This window comes from Sceloporus undulatus, chromosome 8 (genome assembly GCF_019175285.1).
Source record: "Sceloporus undulatus isolate JIND9_A2432 ecotype Alabama chromosome 8, SceUnd_v1.1, whole genome shotgun sequence".
NCBI classification, from domain to species: Eukaryota; Metazoa; Chordata; class Lepidosauria; order Squamata; family Phrynosomatidae; genus Sceloporus; species Sceloporus undulatus.
Window position 1 is genome coordinate 20419128 of NC_056529.1, and position 14706 is coordinate 20433833.

Genomic DNA, 14706 nt, shown 5'->3' on the forward strand with positions numbered 1-14706 from the left:
GAAGCGAATGGGCAGCCAATGGAGGTCCCTAAGAACAGGTGTTATATGGCTGGTCCTGGGAGCACCAGTGACCAGCCGGGCCGCCATATTCTGCACCATTTGAAGCTTCCGAGTTTGGTATAAGGGTTGCCCCATGTAGAGTACATTGCAGAAATCCAATCTCGAAGTTACCAGAGCATGTACAACAGTCTCTAGGCTCCTCTGGGCCAGATATGGGCGCAGCTGGCGGTGTTTGTCCCTGTAATTTAAGGTGTTTGTCCCTGTAATTTAAGAATGGCTTTGCATTTATTCAGTTTCACTGAATTCACTGGAACATTGTGAGGTCCACTGAAACTGCATCCAGGCAATGAATACATGTGTGACATCCAATATACAATTTGCAATGTACATCTATGATCATTCAATCAATTCTTAAAGAATGTATGTAGTCTATAAGTCCTTTAACACCAACGTTTTTGAAACGTTTTTCGCTCATTTTTTCCATATTGCTGAGTTGTATTCCCTGCAGCATTCATGGTTCATTTATCCATCATGAATTCACACATTTTAACTTTCCACTTCTCTATGGATGGTATTACTTCGGTTTTCCAATATTTAGCAAATAACATACAAGCTGCCATTATCATATATAGCAAGACATTTTTCTCATCCTGACGAATTTCTTCTTTTCTTATGCCAATTATATTTAATAAAAATAATTCAGGTTGGAAAGGGATTTTTTTTTTTGCATCGTTTCCTGTATCACTTTATAGATGTTTTTCTAATATAATTTCTCTTTGTCACATTGCCTCCGTATGTGATACATGGTTCCAGTCTTGTCTTTGCATTTCCAACAGCTGTTATCATTTTGTTTTTTCATTTTAGCCAATCTTGAGGATGTTAAATACCATTAATGGAAAATTGTATCATGATTTTCTCTTAAATGATTATGTATTATTGCCTCTCAGTGACCTCCCATCAATTGCCCCTCAATTGTCTCTGCTAATGTGTTTTTATTGTGGATGGAAGGGTTTATGGATTATGATGTTTCACTGCATTTTAATGTTGTGTTATTATTGTTAGCTGCTTTGATCTGCTTGGAGAGGCAGGATATAAATACTTATTATTATTATTATTATTATTATTATTATTATTATTATTATTATATGTGTTATGTTGCCAATGTGATGTAGTGGTTTAAGCGTTGGGTTATAACTCTGGAGACCAGGGTTCGAATCCTGGCTCGGCCATAGAAACCCACTGGGTGACCTTGGCCGAGTTACATTCTCTCAGCCTCAGAGGATGACAATGGCATTGAAAGAAACTTGCCAAGAAAACTCCGTAATACAACTTGCCATAAGTTGGAAATGACTCCAAGGCATTCCTAAATCACCCCACACTTGTATTAACCACGACGAACCTTCATTTCTTAAACAGAAAAGGGAAATATACCTTTGGTGTAATGCATTTCAGACCTATGCGTATTTGTCACTTGCAGGAAGATGTGGAGGGTTTTGTACCTAAAGCAGAGCTTTGGAAAGTTAGTTTTCTGGACTGCAATTTGCAGAATCTCCACATCCATCATAGAGCAATTCTGTAACTCATAATCTAAAAAAGTAACTTTTCCAAGCTCCACTGTAAGCATCCTCTACCTCCAAATAAAGCAGTAGCCTGGGTTAATGCTAGAAGTTTAATTGTACCCATTATTATAACAGTCTGAACCGATGCGAATCCAGAAAAAATGTCTGAAAATATCCCAAGACAATACAAGTTTTATCATTTTCTTTAGTTTGGGTTTAAAATGCTTCTCAGAACATAGAACTGAAAACCTTGTGATGTACTTCAAAACTTCGGTTTTTATTTCTTGTCTTTCTTCCTTCCTTTTTTTCCTTCCCTTCCCTTCCCTTTCTTTTTCTTTTTTTACTCCGTTGTGACTCAAAAATGTAGCACGGATATTTTAAATTCCAAAAAAAATGGGAAGATTAAATATTTATCTGACCTGAACTCATTTGTGAATGAGAAAGGGATGAAAATAGGCTGTCTAGAAAAGAAGAGGTGACAAGCCGATGGAGATCGGGAGGAGAATTCAACTGTATCCTAATTTATATTATTATTATTATTATTATTATTATTATTATTATTATTATTATTATTCAGTGAATGGAACCAAGCGCCGCTTCCAAGTCTGAGATGGGAGACTGGTAGCATGCTATTGATAGCTCACCTTGGACCATAAGTTCATAACCTCCCTCCCACCTTTGCCATAGTTTGAACCATAGCTTGAAATTTTTACTTTTTGGGATACAACTCCCATAACTCCATATAGGAATTATGGCAACTGCTCATGCGAATGAAGAAATATAATATAGAAATATAATGGCTATTAGCCATTGGCATCCTTTGCTGTTGTTGGTTTTTTAATGCTAATTCTGACTTATAACACCCCTATCCTAGAGTTTTCTTGGTGAGATTTAGCCAGAGGAGGTTTGCTGTTGCTTTTCTCTTAGGGTGCATCCACACTGTAGAAATAATGCAGCTTGACACAACCTGAAGTGCTGTAGTTCCATCCTATGGACTCCTGGGATTTGTAGTTTCAAAAGGTCTTTAGCCTTCTCTGCCCAAGAGTGCTGGTGCCTCACCAAACTACAAATCCTAGGATCCTGTAGGTTGGAGCCCAGGACAGTTAAAATTGTGTCAAAGTGCATTGTTTCTTCAATGCAGATGCACTCTTAGGCTCACCGAGTGCACCTTGTCTAAGGTCACCCAATGAGTTTTGATAGCTGAGTGGAGGAGATTTGAACCCTGGTCTCCCAAACTCTTGGTGCAACACTCAAACCTCTATACCACACCAGCCCTCCCAGTTTTATTCTGAGGAGATTTGCCATTGCCTTCTTATAAGTCTCAGAAATTCAAAACCTGTTTTCCCAGAGCCCAGGAACCATGGCATACTTTTTTGGTCTGGTGCCAAACATCTAGTTCAAGTCTGCAGAAGCAGAGCTGCATACCCAGTCTTGTTGCATGTGTGGACACCCATTTCATTTGCTGTGTATTTGGATCCATATTTGGTGGTCCCTTCGCACATGCAATGAGGCCATTCAACCTAAGGCTTGTCTAGCACCATCAGTGTGTAGTACTGTGTGTAGAGGTTTACACTCAGAACTCCCAATTTAGAATTTTGGTGTTGCAGACACTGCCCAAAAGGCTGTTGTGTTCTTTACAAAAAGGGGATTCTATGAAGTGGTGATGATCTTCAAGAAAAGCATTTAAAATCAGAGATATCTAGGCCAGGGTTCGGTTCCCAGCTCAGCCATGAAGCCTACTGGGTGGTTGGCAAACCTCTTCTGAATAAATCTTGCCAATAAGCCTCCACAATAGGGTTGCCATAAACTGGAAACAATGTGAAGACATAGATTTTTGTGGGTTTTTCGGGCTATGTGGTCATGTTCTAGAAGAGTTTATTCCTGATGTTTCACCAGCATCTGTGGTGCCAGCAACAGATGCTGGCAAAACATCAGAAATAAACTCTTCTAGAACATGGCTACATAGCCCGAAAACCCCACAAAAATCGATGGATGCCAGCCATGAAAGCTTTTGATTTCACAATGTGAAGACACACAACAGAAGCCAGACTATTTTGCATGCAGGAGTGACACTGTTCCACACGGTCCCCTGCAATAAGCCTGCATTAAACAGAGACCTGCGAGTCAACCAGCACCCGAAAAGTGCCTCTTTGCTGTTTACAATTCCCGGCACATGCCTTCTGTCTGGTTGCACAATATGATGTCTGGAGCAGGTGTTTTCCTCCCAGATTGCATCATGCCAGAGGTCGCATGAGCCGTGTCGCCTTTCTTCACTAGGGATCCAGCTAAAAGTGCTTCTTCTAGGGACTGGGCAGTGAAGAGGAGAGAGTTAACAGGAGGCTCAGACTTCCTCTGTGACGAAGAGCAGGTCATTTGGAAAACCTCCACCGAGCAGTTAATTGCCACAGCTAATAGTTCACTCCCAAATTCTGACATTCTATTACAGCTTTCATAAATCATCGATCGTAGTTCAGCTACGCGGTCGGGACCGGATGAGGAGAAGGGGGCAAAGGGCATAAATATAGATGAGAATCGTCTTATTAGGGCTGCGAGCACCTGATGGGCAAATAGGGAAAATTAAAAAATGGCCCACGGTTGCCGTTTTGCTCCGAGCGAGGCCACATTGACGTCTCCATTTCCTGATTTCGGCTTTTACAGATCCAGGTCTCTGGCCTTCATGTATTATGTAAGCGTGGTATTTTGGAAACCTTGGACAAGTTTCTTCTTTGGAGCCCAGCTCCCAGATTTCCTCAGCCAACATGATCACTGGAGCAAGTATCCTGTTAGTAAAATGCATGTGCATAGGCATGGCTGTTTCTTGTTTCTTCATCTTGGTCATCCTCTCCTGGACATGTTCCAGCTTATCGATATCCTTCTTGAACTGTGGTGCCCAAAAATAAATGCAGTATTCCAAGTGAAGCCTGAATTGAAGCAATAGCTATGGGATAGCAGTAGAATTCAAAGATACAGTTGTGTTAGTCTGTAGAATCAGTATGTAGAGAGATCTTGTAGTACCTTGTATTGTAGTCTCAAAGGTGCTACAAGATCTCTCTACATATGGAACAGCAGTGTTTCCCCTACACACAGGAGTTGAGATCCTATGTCAAAGAGATAATTTTAGAACAGTGATTCCCAAACTTTAGTCCTCCAAGTGTTTTGGACTTCGACTCTCAGAAGCTGTGGCAAGTTTGGCCAGCAGTCTGAAATTCTGGGAGCTGAAGACCAAAACATCTTGAAGGCCAAAGTTTGGGAATCACTGTTTTAGACTAATAGAATTCCATGACAATTGTGGATTACTACATTGCACCGCCGTGCAACCAAAGTGCACAGTTTCAGTGCTCAGTTGGAGATTTTCATACAGCCCTTGCCTCTTGCCTGCAGCTGAGGTTCCCAAAACTGGAGAACTTGCACCCTTGTCTCCCGCCTGGAGATGAGCCACAAAAATTGGAAACTCAGGGCCAAGCCCTGAGATTTGGGAAACTTAGGGTCTGTACAGACGTAGTGTCTGTATGCTCGATGCTGTTACCCCGCTCCCATGGCACCACTTTGCCACTCCCCAGGGAGTGGATCGATGTGGCACTGATCTGGGGCAAAAAGGGGCGGCTGCATGCCACCCATCTGTATAGCCCCTATGTCCCCAAAAACAGGTGCTCAAAGCTTCCCCTACCAAACCAAAAGCTGATGTGAGCCTTCCTTTCCACACAAGGCAACCTGCCAGCATGATCTTTTGCAGAAGAGATGGAAATCAGAAGTGTCCCTTCCCCCTTGCTACTTTCCACTTCTCCAGGAATGGGCTCCTGCTTAAAAGCTGCACCGAGAGAGAAAGAGAGAGAGATCGAAGCCAGGGAGTCTGCAGTGGTGATTAATAATTCAGTCCCTGCTTACAGCCTCCAGCCAGCGCCTGGAGAAGATGGAACTACTTTGCCAATCGGTTGCTTCCAGACAGAACCCCAGAGAGCAGAAGAGGGGATGCTGCTGGCCAAAGGCAGGAAAAGATACCCCTCACCTCCCCAGAGGCTTTCCAGAGATATTGATCCTAAGCTGGGCTGATGGCTAAGTAAGGAGAGAAACACAGAGCCTTTCCTCCATTAGTAGTGTTCGTCCAGGCTGCCTGCATCCTCCACCTCTCTTGCAGTGATGGATTCCATGTCAGTAGGCCAGCAAATCTGCTCCAGGTTGTAGTCTGAATTTGAAAGACACATGGACCCAATCCCCCCATAGGTTCTGCACCATAGAGGAAGGCCATGGCAAACCTCCTCAGAAGAAATCTCACAAAGAAAAATGTAGGGTAGGGTTGCAATATGTCAGGGCTGACTTTGAAGGCACATAACAATACCGATATTACCTAGAAACCATAGATATCACCATCAAAATAGATAGTGCCTGTAAAGTTCAGACTAGAATAGAGTGGATTCACCCACCGCTCTGGATCCAGAGCAGCATGGAAATGATCAGCCGCCACCAATCCTAATGTATATACAGCTCTCCTTATTCACGGATTCAGTCAACCATGATTTAAGAATCTTCATGCACAAAAATTCCCAAAAGCAAACCTTGATTTTATATTACGGATGCCTTTTTGCTACGCCATTGGATATAGGGTGTCCGTGGACTTTGAGCATAGATTCCCCTGATATTGAAATGTCACTTCTGGGTTTTACTCCCCTCCCCATCCCTTTGGCTGTTCGTTGCTTTGCTTCCAAGAGAGATCTCCAGGAAAACTAGAAAACAGATGACTTTGGCGCTAGAAAGCTCTTCTGCACCTGTTGCCTCTTCTGTCCCAAAGGCAATGGGACCTTATCTCCATGGCAATCGCTTGACGTCGCAGATAGATAGTTCCAAAGGGACAGTCTTGTTTATTTCTTCCAGATCATGGTCAGGATTGTGTTGGTGATACATGGCAGGGCTAAGTTGTGCTACAAAAGCAGAGTGACCTTTTTGTGGATAATCTGAGATGGATATATCCAGCTGATGGTGGCAGCTGGCAGGTGCCAAATTTTGCACGGGGCACCATTGCAGACACACAATGATGTACCCATAATAGTATGCCAATGTGTGTTGCAGATTGCATCCTGCCAATGAGATGACAGCTATGTGCATCTGCCATTTCTCATCTGTTGTGGTGTGGTGATATTCAGTATAGGGATTGTGTACTGTTTGTTGTTTGTTGCTTTGTGCCTTTCAGTTGTTTTCAGCTGATGGCAACCCTAAGACTACCCTATCATGGGGTTTTCTTGGCAAACTTTGTTCAGAGGAGGTTTGCCTTTGCCCTCCCCTGTGCAATATTAGTAGAATATAATTTCCCCAGCAGATATTTATGCTGTTTTTGAGATTGTGTTGGGTCTTGGCCAATGCCATCCCATGTCGGTGGGACAGTGAAGTCAAAGATGAGAATTTAGTAAGGAAGAAACCCCTTGAGCAGTAAGTTTGTTCCACTGTGTTCTACTATATTTATATTTTAAGGTTTCAGATGGTAGGCTACCACAAATTCTAGACACAACATCCATGGTTAGACTACTACTATTCCCATCATTCTACTACTACCGGTAGTTAAACAGGCTAGGACTGATGGGAGCTGCTATCCCACATCACCTTTGGGCCATCCGCATTCTCCACATCTGCAACAGAAAATAATCCATTCTGTCCAGCCTCTTAAAATGGCTTCCAGAAGTCCTCTGGGATCCTTGGCTTTTGGTCTGTAAAGGTCTCCAGCTTTCTAATAAAAAGGGAAATCTGGAAGACAGGGTTTCTATGTTGTACAGTGTTTTAAAATGAGATTAGATGTTAGATTGCTTCTGTCATCTTGGCACCCCAGGGTAGGTCTATATTATGCATTTAAAGCAGCTTCTGGACCCTTCTGGTTCTCAACCAACCAGCGAGCGCTCTAATTTATTTTTCTGTCAGTGGTCAAAGAGAGATGTGCGAATGAAAGAATTATAAGCCCAGACTCACAATAGAAGTCTATAAATTTCACATTTCCAAAGATTCAAAATGAATAAAATGGATAGCATGGATGCTTCATGTGTAAATTTACAGCGCTATATAAATAAAGGTTAAATAATAATAATAATAATAATAATAATAATAATAATAATAATAATAATAATAATGAGGTATATGTACCAGCCTTTATGAAAAGTGTGTTGCTTGGTTAGCCAGAATAGTGCCACAATTTGAGCCCCAGGAAAGGGGCATTCTAGGTACTTCAACCTAGAATCTCACGTTGGCTTAGTAATGAAATCCGACCAATACAATAGGTTACCTTTTGCGCCACTGCTTGCATATGGAAAGGAGAGGGTTTCCTGCTGCTACAAAGTCATCAGAGTTGCAATTCATTAGACGTTAGCCCTGCAGGCATATATTATGTGAACTCCTCATCGCAAAAGATCATCAGCTGTAGTAAATGAACAGCCCGGAACGTGTATATGAAGTGCTTCCTTTCACGGATGAAATGTTGCTCCGGCTTTGGAGGAAACCCCCTCAGGGAGAGTCATGGGGTTTAAAAGTCCTCATTAGATTCCTCTGGAAGAGAAAGCTGATCTAGACATGCGGGGAAATCGTATGGAACAAGCTGTCGTGGGTTGTACCATTGCCCAGTGCAGGGGAGATTTGGAAAGCATAGATTTGGATATTTCTCCACCTTTTAAAAACCCTCTCTGCATGTAGAAAAGCAAAGGGACAAGCTCTGGCCTAGACATTTCCCCGAAAGAACTCATCCTGCAACCCTACCCTGACATAGGAATTTATCACACGAAGGAGATCGGGAGTTTATCCCATGAATATCCCAGAAAAATAGCGTTATTATGCGAAACGATTTCACACGACGTCACACAAAACCCACCATTAAAAAGAAGCATCAACGCGCTTCTTTTTACTTTTGAGATTTCAGTGACAATGTATTTCTGATATTACTTTCGTGTGATAATCATTTGCACAATTGCTCGCCATTTCGGCTTCATTCGTAGGATGCTTTCAGTGCGCTTTAATCTCTCTTTAATGCCAAAATTAGCCCTAGTGTGATAAACTCTGTTGTGGAGGATAGTGATAGATGCATCGTTCAGTTTTGCAAACTGTGCAGTTTGCCAGGAATCACAGGGCAGTTAGAGGCTTCCGCTTTGTCTCCATGGACAAATTCCTCCAAATTCCCTCCAGGTTTGCTGTGTCCTGTTTACAAGATCCAAGGCCAAACTCCCAAATCAGATCCAAATTGTCTTCACAACACACATACCCAGTTTGCGGCTTTCTCTCGCTATTGTTGTTGTTGTTGTTGGATGATTTCAAGTCATTTCCGACTTATGGTGACCCTAAGGCAACACTATCATGGGGTTTTCTTGGCAAGTTTCTTCAGAGGGGGGTTGCCATTGCCATCCAAATAGTGCCACCTTTGTTAATTGTGCTATTGTGACTCTTAACTATAGTGGTTTCATTTAGACATTTTATCAGTCCTTTAGGGATTGCTCCCAGAGCACGAATCACCATAGAACCAGTGGTCTTTTCATTTGTATTTCTAGCTCTTGATATTTCATCATCTTTTCCCTCTTTGTCTTCAACTCTGCTGTTCCCTGGGATTAGTATATATATAATCTAATCTTCCTTTTTTCTCAACCACAATTATGTCCAGCGTCTTATGTTCTGATTGTTCATCAGTTTGAATCGCAAAGTCCCATATCTTTTTACTTTGGCATTTCAACAATTTTTTAAGGCTTATGTTTCCACCAGTTCGTCGCAGATGATAAATTATGCTTTTTGCATAAATTCCAATTCCTCCTCCATCATCATCATCATCATCATCATCATCATCATCATCCAACTTCCCCTCCTCCTGGACCTGGATTTAAATCCACTTTATATGCACAACAAGCAGACAAACTGTTTAAAATGTGAGTTACCTCTTGGCCAGTTAAGATGTTTCCAGATTTCTTCTGGAAGTCACAGGCTGATGCAGATTGTTGGAAGATGCGCATTTGCACCGAGTGAACATTTCCTTCACGACTTGCTCCCGATCAGGAATTGTCTGACTTCACAATTCTGTGTTGGCCAGGGATTTCCCTCCCTATCAAATTGGCAGTGATCCCAGTGTTTTTGCATTGCTTTCTGCAGTGTGATAGCGTGCCTCTTTGGTCGATGCGGGGACATTCCCACAATGTGATGGCTCTCTTGTTTATGGCGCATGGTAGGAGAGGAATTCTGCATTCGATGGTCAGAATTCAAGGTGCTGGTGTTAGCATGAAATATGTCTATTGGATCTTTTATGCTACATTTCAAACAGGTTTCATATTGTTGTTTGGTGTGCCCTGGTATTTTATTAATTAATTAATTAATTTTTCCTGCCTTTCTCCCAAAGTGGGACCTAAGGCGGCTAACAACACACACACACACACACACACACACACATCACATTAAAACAACAATTAAAATCATACAATTAAAATCGTTATTATTCTATAGATATTATATATATATATATATATCTACATTACAAATCTAAAATTAAACATACAAGTTCAACCTGGTGTGGTTTGTTCCTTTTTTTTCCCTTGCAGTTCCCAAAATTCATGGATGTTCAAGTCTTATTAAGTACAATGGATACTAAAATGGTGTCCCTTATATAAATGGCCAAACATCAAGGTTTGCTTTTAGGAATTTATATATTCATAAAATATTTTCAAGCCATAGGTGTTTGAATCCATGGATACGGAGAGCTATTTTCCTAAGGTACACCAAAACTGTTTGCGCTTACGTTTCAAAGATATAGCCATGTTAGTCTGAGTGGGCCCTTAATACTTATGTTTAATCTGCTTTTATCATATTTAAATTATTCTGTCGCTTATATGTTTTAACAGGATGCCAACCTGAGATCTCATAGCAGAGGGTGGGACAGGAATATTTTAACCAATCAATCAATCAATCCTAGGAAATTGGCTTCCTCAACAGCTTGGAGGGCACACAAAGCGGGTGACATGTGATTGGGAAGTGTGTTATGTGTCCTGATAGGGAACCTGAATTACAAGGCAAATAAAATCAAGCCATTTACGGGGGAATTAAGGAGATGAGCGACAGAGTGCCTCTAGAAATGCAAACAGCCGTTAAGTGCTTTTTTACTCCCTTTGCATTTTCTTGCAGTAGGCATGCTTTCAGAACATTAATGGGATTATTTGCAATTACTTGGGCTGCTTACACTTGGAGCGAGGATGCTGCGGATGCCGATCGTGCTCTTCGTTCCCCATTTCCCTCCTCCTGGCCTCCAGACATTTGCTGGGTGTTATAGTCGCATTGATTTCCCATAAAGCAGAGGAAAAATATGCAGAGGTTGGGGTTGCTGCCTTTGAGCCACGGTTCGTGTGAGTCCAGTGACTTCTGGGCTGGATTTGGCCCAGAGGTCCAAATCACCCCTGTGCCATTCTTGCTTCTGGCGCCAAAGTTTTTCCTCTCTTATGCCCACAGTTTGCAAGCATCATGGTCTTCCCACTGAACTACTGAGCCTGCATTACTGTCCCATCTCCTTTTGAGCCCTTGAGACTAGAGGTGTATCCATCCACATTGTAGAATTAAAGCAGTTTGACACCGCTTTCACTGTCATGACTCTCTACTGGGATTTGGAATGTAGTGAGATGTTCAACCTGGTTTGCCTGAGAGCACGGGTCCCTTACCTATCTACAAATTCTGTAGCATAGAACCACAGCAGTCAATGTGGTGCCAAACTGCTTTAATTCTGCGGTGTGGATTCAGACAAACTGACAATGCATTGTGTGCAAATCCTGGAGTGAAAGCTAGGAAAATGCAATGACTTTTGCCTCTCGCTTTTTTGTGTCTCCTGATCTGTCGCAGGACATCCCACTCCCGGGCCAAAGCAGACGCATCCGTGACAGCGGCCCAGAAAGCCCAAGAAGAAGCTCGAATTGCCCGGATCACTGCCAAAGAGTTCTCGCCTTCCTTCCAGCACAGGGAAAACGGTCAGTGCAAGACACATATACACACACACAGAGTACCTGTCAGGCCCAAGAATGATTTCATTCTTCTTTTAAGTCGTGCCGTGTGGCAAAGGCAGACATGTCCCTGCCATTTCTTCTGTAACAACGATCAATCTCTCCTTGGCACTCCTGCTCAGCTATCGAGCCAGGATCGCTGTCCCTTCTCCTTCTGAGTCCTTGAGATTGAAGTCTTTCCTTCCTTATGGTCACAATTTGCAAGCATTCCCTGCTCAGCTATTGAGCCAGGATTGCTGTCCTCTCTCCTTCTGAATCCTTGACACTAGAGCTGAATCCACACTGCAGAATTAAAGTGGTTTGACGCCTAGTCGACTGCCACAACTCTATCATACAAACCTAGGATTTTTAGTTTGGTCAGGCACCAGCACTCTCACCCAACTACAAATGCCAGGATTTTGTAGGATAAAGTCATGACAGTTAACATGGTGTCAAACTGCTTTAATCCTGCAGCGTGGAACCTAATTGTGCAGTGTGGACCCTAGGTTTTTCCTCCCTTATGTGCACAGTTTGCAAGCATCTTGTTCTTCCCATTCAGCTATTGAGCCAGGATCACTGTCCCTTCTCCTTTTGAGTCCTTGAGATGAAGTGTTTCCTCCCTTACGGCCACAATTTGCAAGCATTTAAGTTTTCCCCTCTCAGCTATTGAGCTTTGATTTCTGTCCCGTCTCCTTTTGAGCCCTTGAGACTAGAGGTGTATCCATCCACACTGCAGAATTAAAGCAGTTTGACACCACTTTAACTGCCATGACTCTATCCAGGAATTTGGAATTTAATGAGATGTTCATTCTGGACTTCCTGAGAGCACTAGTGCCTTCCCTATCTACAAATCTCAGAATTCTGTAGCATAGAATCACATCAGTCAGTGTGGTGCCAAACTGCTTTAATTCTGCAGTATGGATACCCTTTAAGGTTTTCCTCCCTGAATGGTCATAATTTGTAAGCATCTTGGTCTTCCTGCTAAAGCTATTGAGCCAGGATCACTGTTCCTTCTCCTTTTGGGCCCTCGAGAGTAAGTTTTTCTCCTCTTTATAGCCACAATTTGCAAGTATCTTGGTCTTCCTTTAACACAGTCAAGATTCTGGGATGCCAACCCAAGTCTGGTCAATGTCAGCAAATTATTCATCCCAGCTCACCCTGGCATCCTCTTATCCTTTCCATCATAAGTCTGAGGATGCAAGCTGCTTCTCTGTCCCAGGTTTTAAAAGATGTGTGATGCCTCTTCAGCATAGGATGAAAAGAAGGCTATCCATTTACCTCAGTTTTTTAAAATATTTCCCTCAGAGATCTTGAAGACCCAAAGCACCAGGAGCCATTGACACTCCAGATTAGAGAGCAGAAGCTTTGGACTGATGTTTTGGACTTCAGCTTCCAGAATCCTTCCCCCATTACTTTAAACCCACAGTGCATAAGAGTTGCAGTGTTAAATACTTGTTGGATTACATTTGGGTTTCCCTATAGAGGGTAGAGGAAAGGATAGAGTCTCCTTTACCCATTTCTTGCAAATCTGCATTGCCAGAACGAAATGGGAAGCAGTGTCTTTTTGCTAAAGCAATGATTTAGAAGGCAAGGCTTTGGCACAGTTTACAAGTGGAGCTGAAAGCACCCTGCCACCTTCTGGGACCTCTAATGTGACGACGTGATGTTCTGCGCAGTTTCCCCTGCTGTGGCAAGGCATTTGTCAGGTTTATTTGAAAAGGAAAAGGAAAAAAATAATAACAGAAGCAGGTTCGTTCAGGGACGGCAGGTAAACATATAAACCAGCCACACGGATTGTTCTTCAGCAAGACGAAGGAAGCAGCGGAGCAATGCCAAAAATGACTCCAAAGGTAGATTTGAAGACCTGCAGCAGATTTTTTTTTAACACACTGGGATTCATGTGTAGACACTCATTTTTCTATGCAGGGAAAAAGAATGAAGGAAAACCATCATCATCATCATCATCATCATTTCTTACTTGCTTGTAAGTAAGAATGGATTGAGGTGGAGAACACCAGCAATTAACTAAAACACAACATCAATTGAAAACACATCAGTTAAAACACGCATACGTTTAAAAGGACTAATAAGATGTATTCATATTAAAACAATCCACATTTAACATTCACAATTGAAAAATGATCTGGATAGGTCTGCCAGAAGAGACTGGTCTTGAATGTTGTTTTAAATTTGGACAGAGTATTCACATCTAAGTGACAAGCATGACATGATCAATGCACACGTCATACCACAAAATCTAGTGTCCACTGGTGGGTCCCCAGGTCAGTGGAGTTGCCACTTTGGGTCTAAGTGCAAACTTTACAAAAGAGAGTCCCGGAGTAGCAGAAAACAAGCTTGCTCCATCCTCAATATGACATCCCTTCAAACATGGCTATCCAGTCCCCTCTTAACTTTCTTTTCCCCAGGGTAAACATACCCAGCTCCTTAAGCTACTCCTCAGAGGGCTTCATGGTTTCCAGATCTTTCACCATTTTGGTCACCTTCCTTTGGACATGCTCCAGCTTACCAATATCCCTCTTGAATTCTGCCCAGAACTGGACATAGTATTCATAGAATCATAGAATGATAGAGTAGAAAGAGACCCCAAGGGCCACCCAGTCCAACCCCATTCTGCCATGCAAGAACTCACAATCAAAGCACCCCTAAGAGATGGCCATCCAGCCTCTGTTTAAAGACCTCCAAAGAAGGTGACTCTCCAAGGAAGTGTGTTCCACTGTCGATCAGCCCTTACTGTCAGGAAGTCCCTCCTAATGTTTAGGTGGAATCTATTTTCCTGGACTTGCATCCATTGCTCCATGTTCTAGTCTCTAGAGCAGCAGAAAAAAAGCTTGTTCCCTCCTCAATATGACATCCCTTCAAATACTTAAACAGGGCTATCATATCACCTCTTAGCCATCTCTTTTCCAGGCTGAACATCCCCAGATCCCTAAGTCGCTCCTCATAAGGCATGGTTTCCGAGCCCTTCACCATTTTGGTGGCCCTCCTTTGGACATGCTCAATTTTTCAACATCCTTGATAGGATGCCAGCCTAACACATCACACTGGGTAGTCATGTACCACATGCATTTCTGACAGACCCCTGGGGCACAAGTGTCTTTGACACTACAAAAGCATTCAAAAAAGGCAGGGAGTGTTCAGCCACATAGCATCATTGCAAAAGC

General features: G+C 42.5%; 1 protein-coding gene across 1 annotated transcript in view; it reads left to right on the plus strand.

Annotated features, from left to right (window-relative positions):
- The window catches only part of JPH3 (junctophilin 3), a 72153-nt gene that overhangs the window by 48516 nt on the left and 8931 nt on the right, over positions 1-14706 (plus strand). Inside the window, exon 3 of the mRNA XM_042438629.1 lies at positions 11388-11512. Within this exon, the coding sequence (XP_042294563.1) occupies positions 11388-11512 (125 nt within the window). The remainder of the gene's footprint in view (positions 1-11387; positions 11513-14706) is intronic.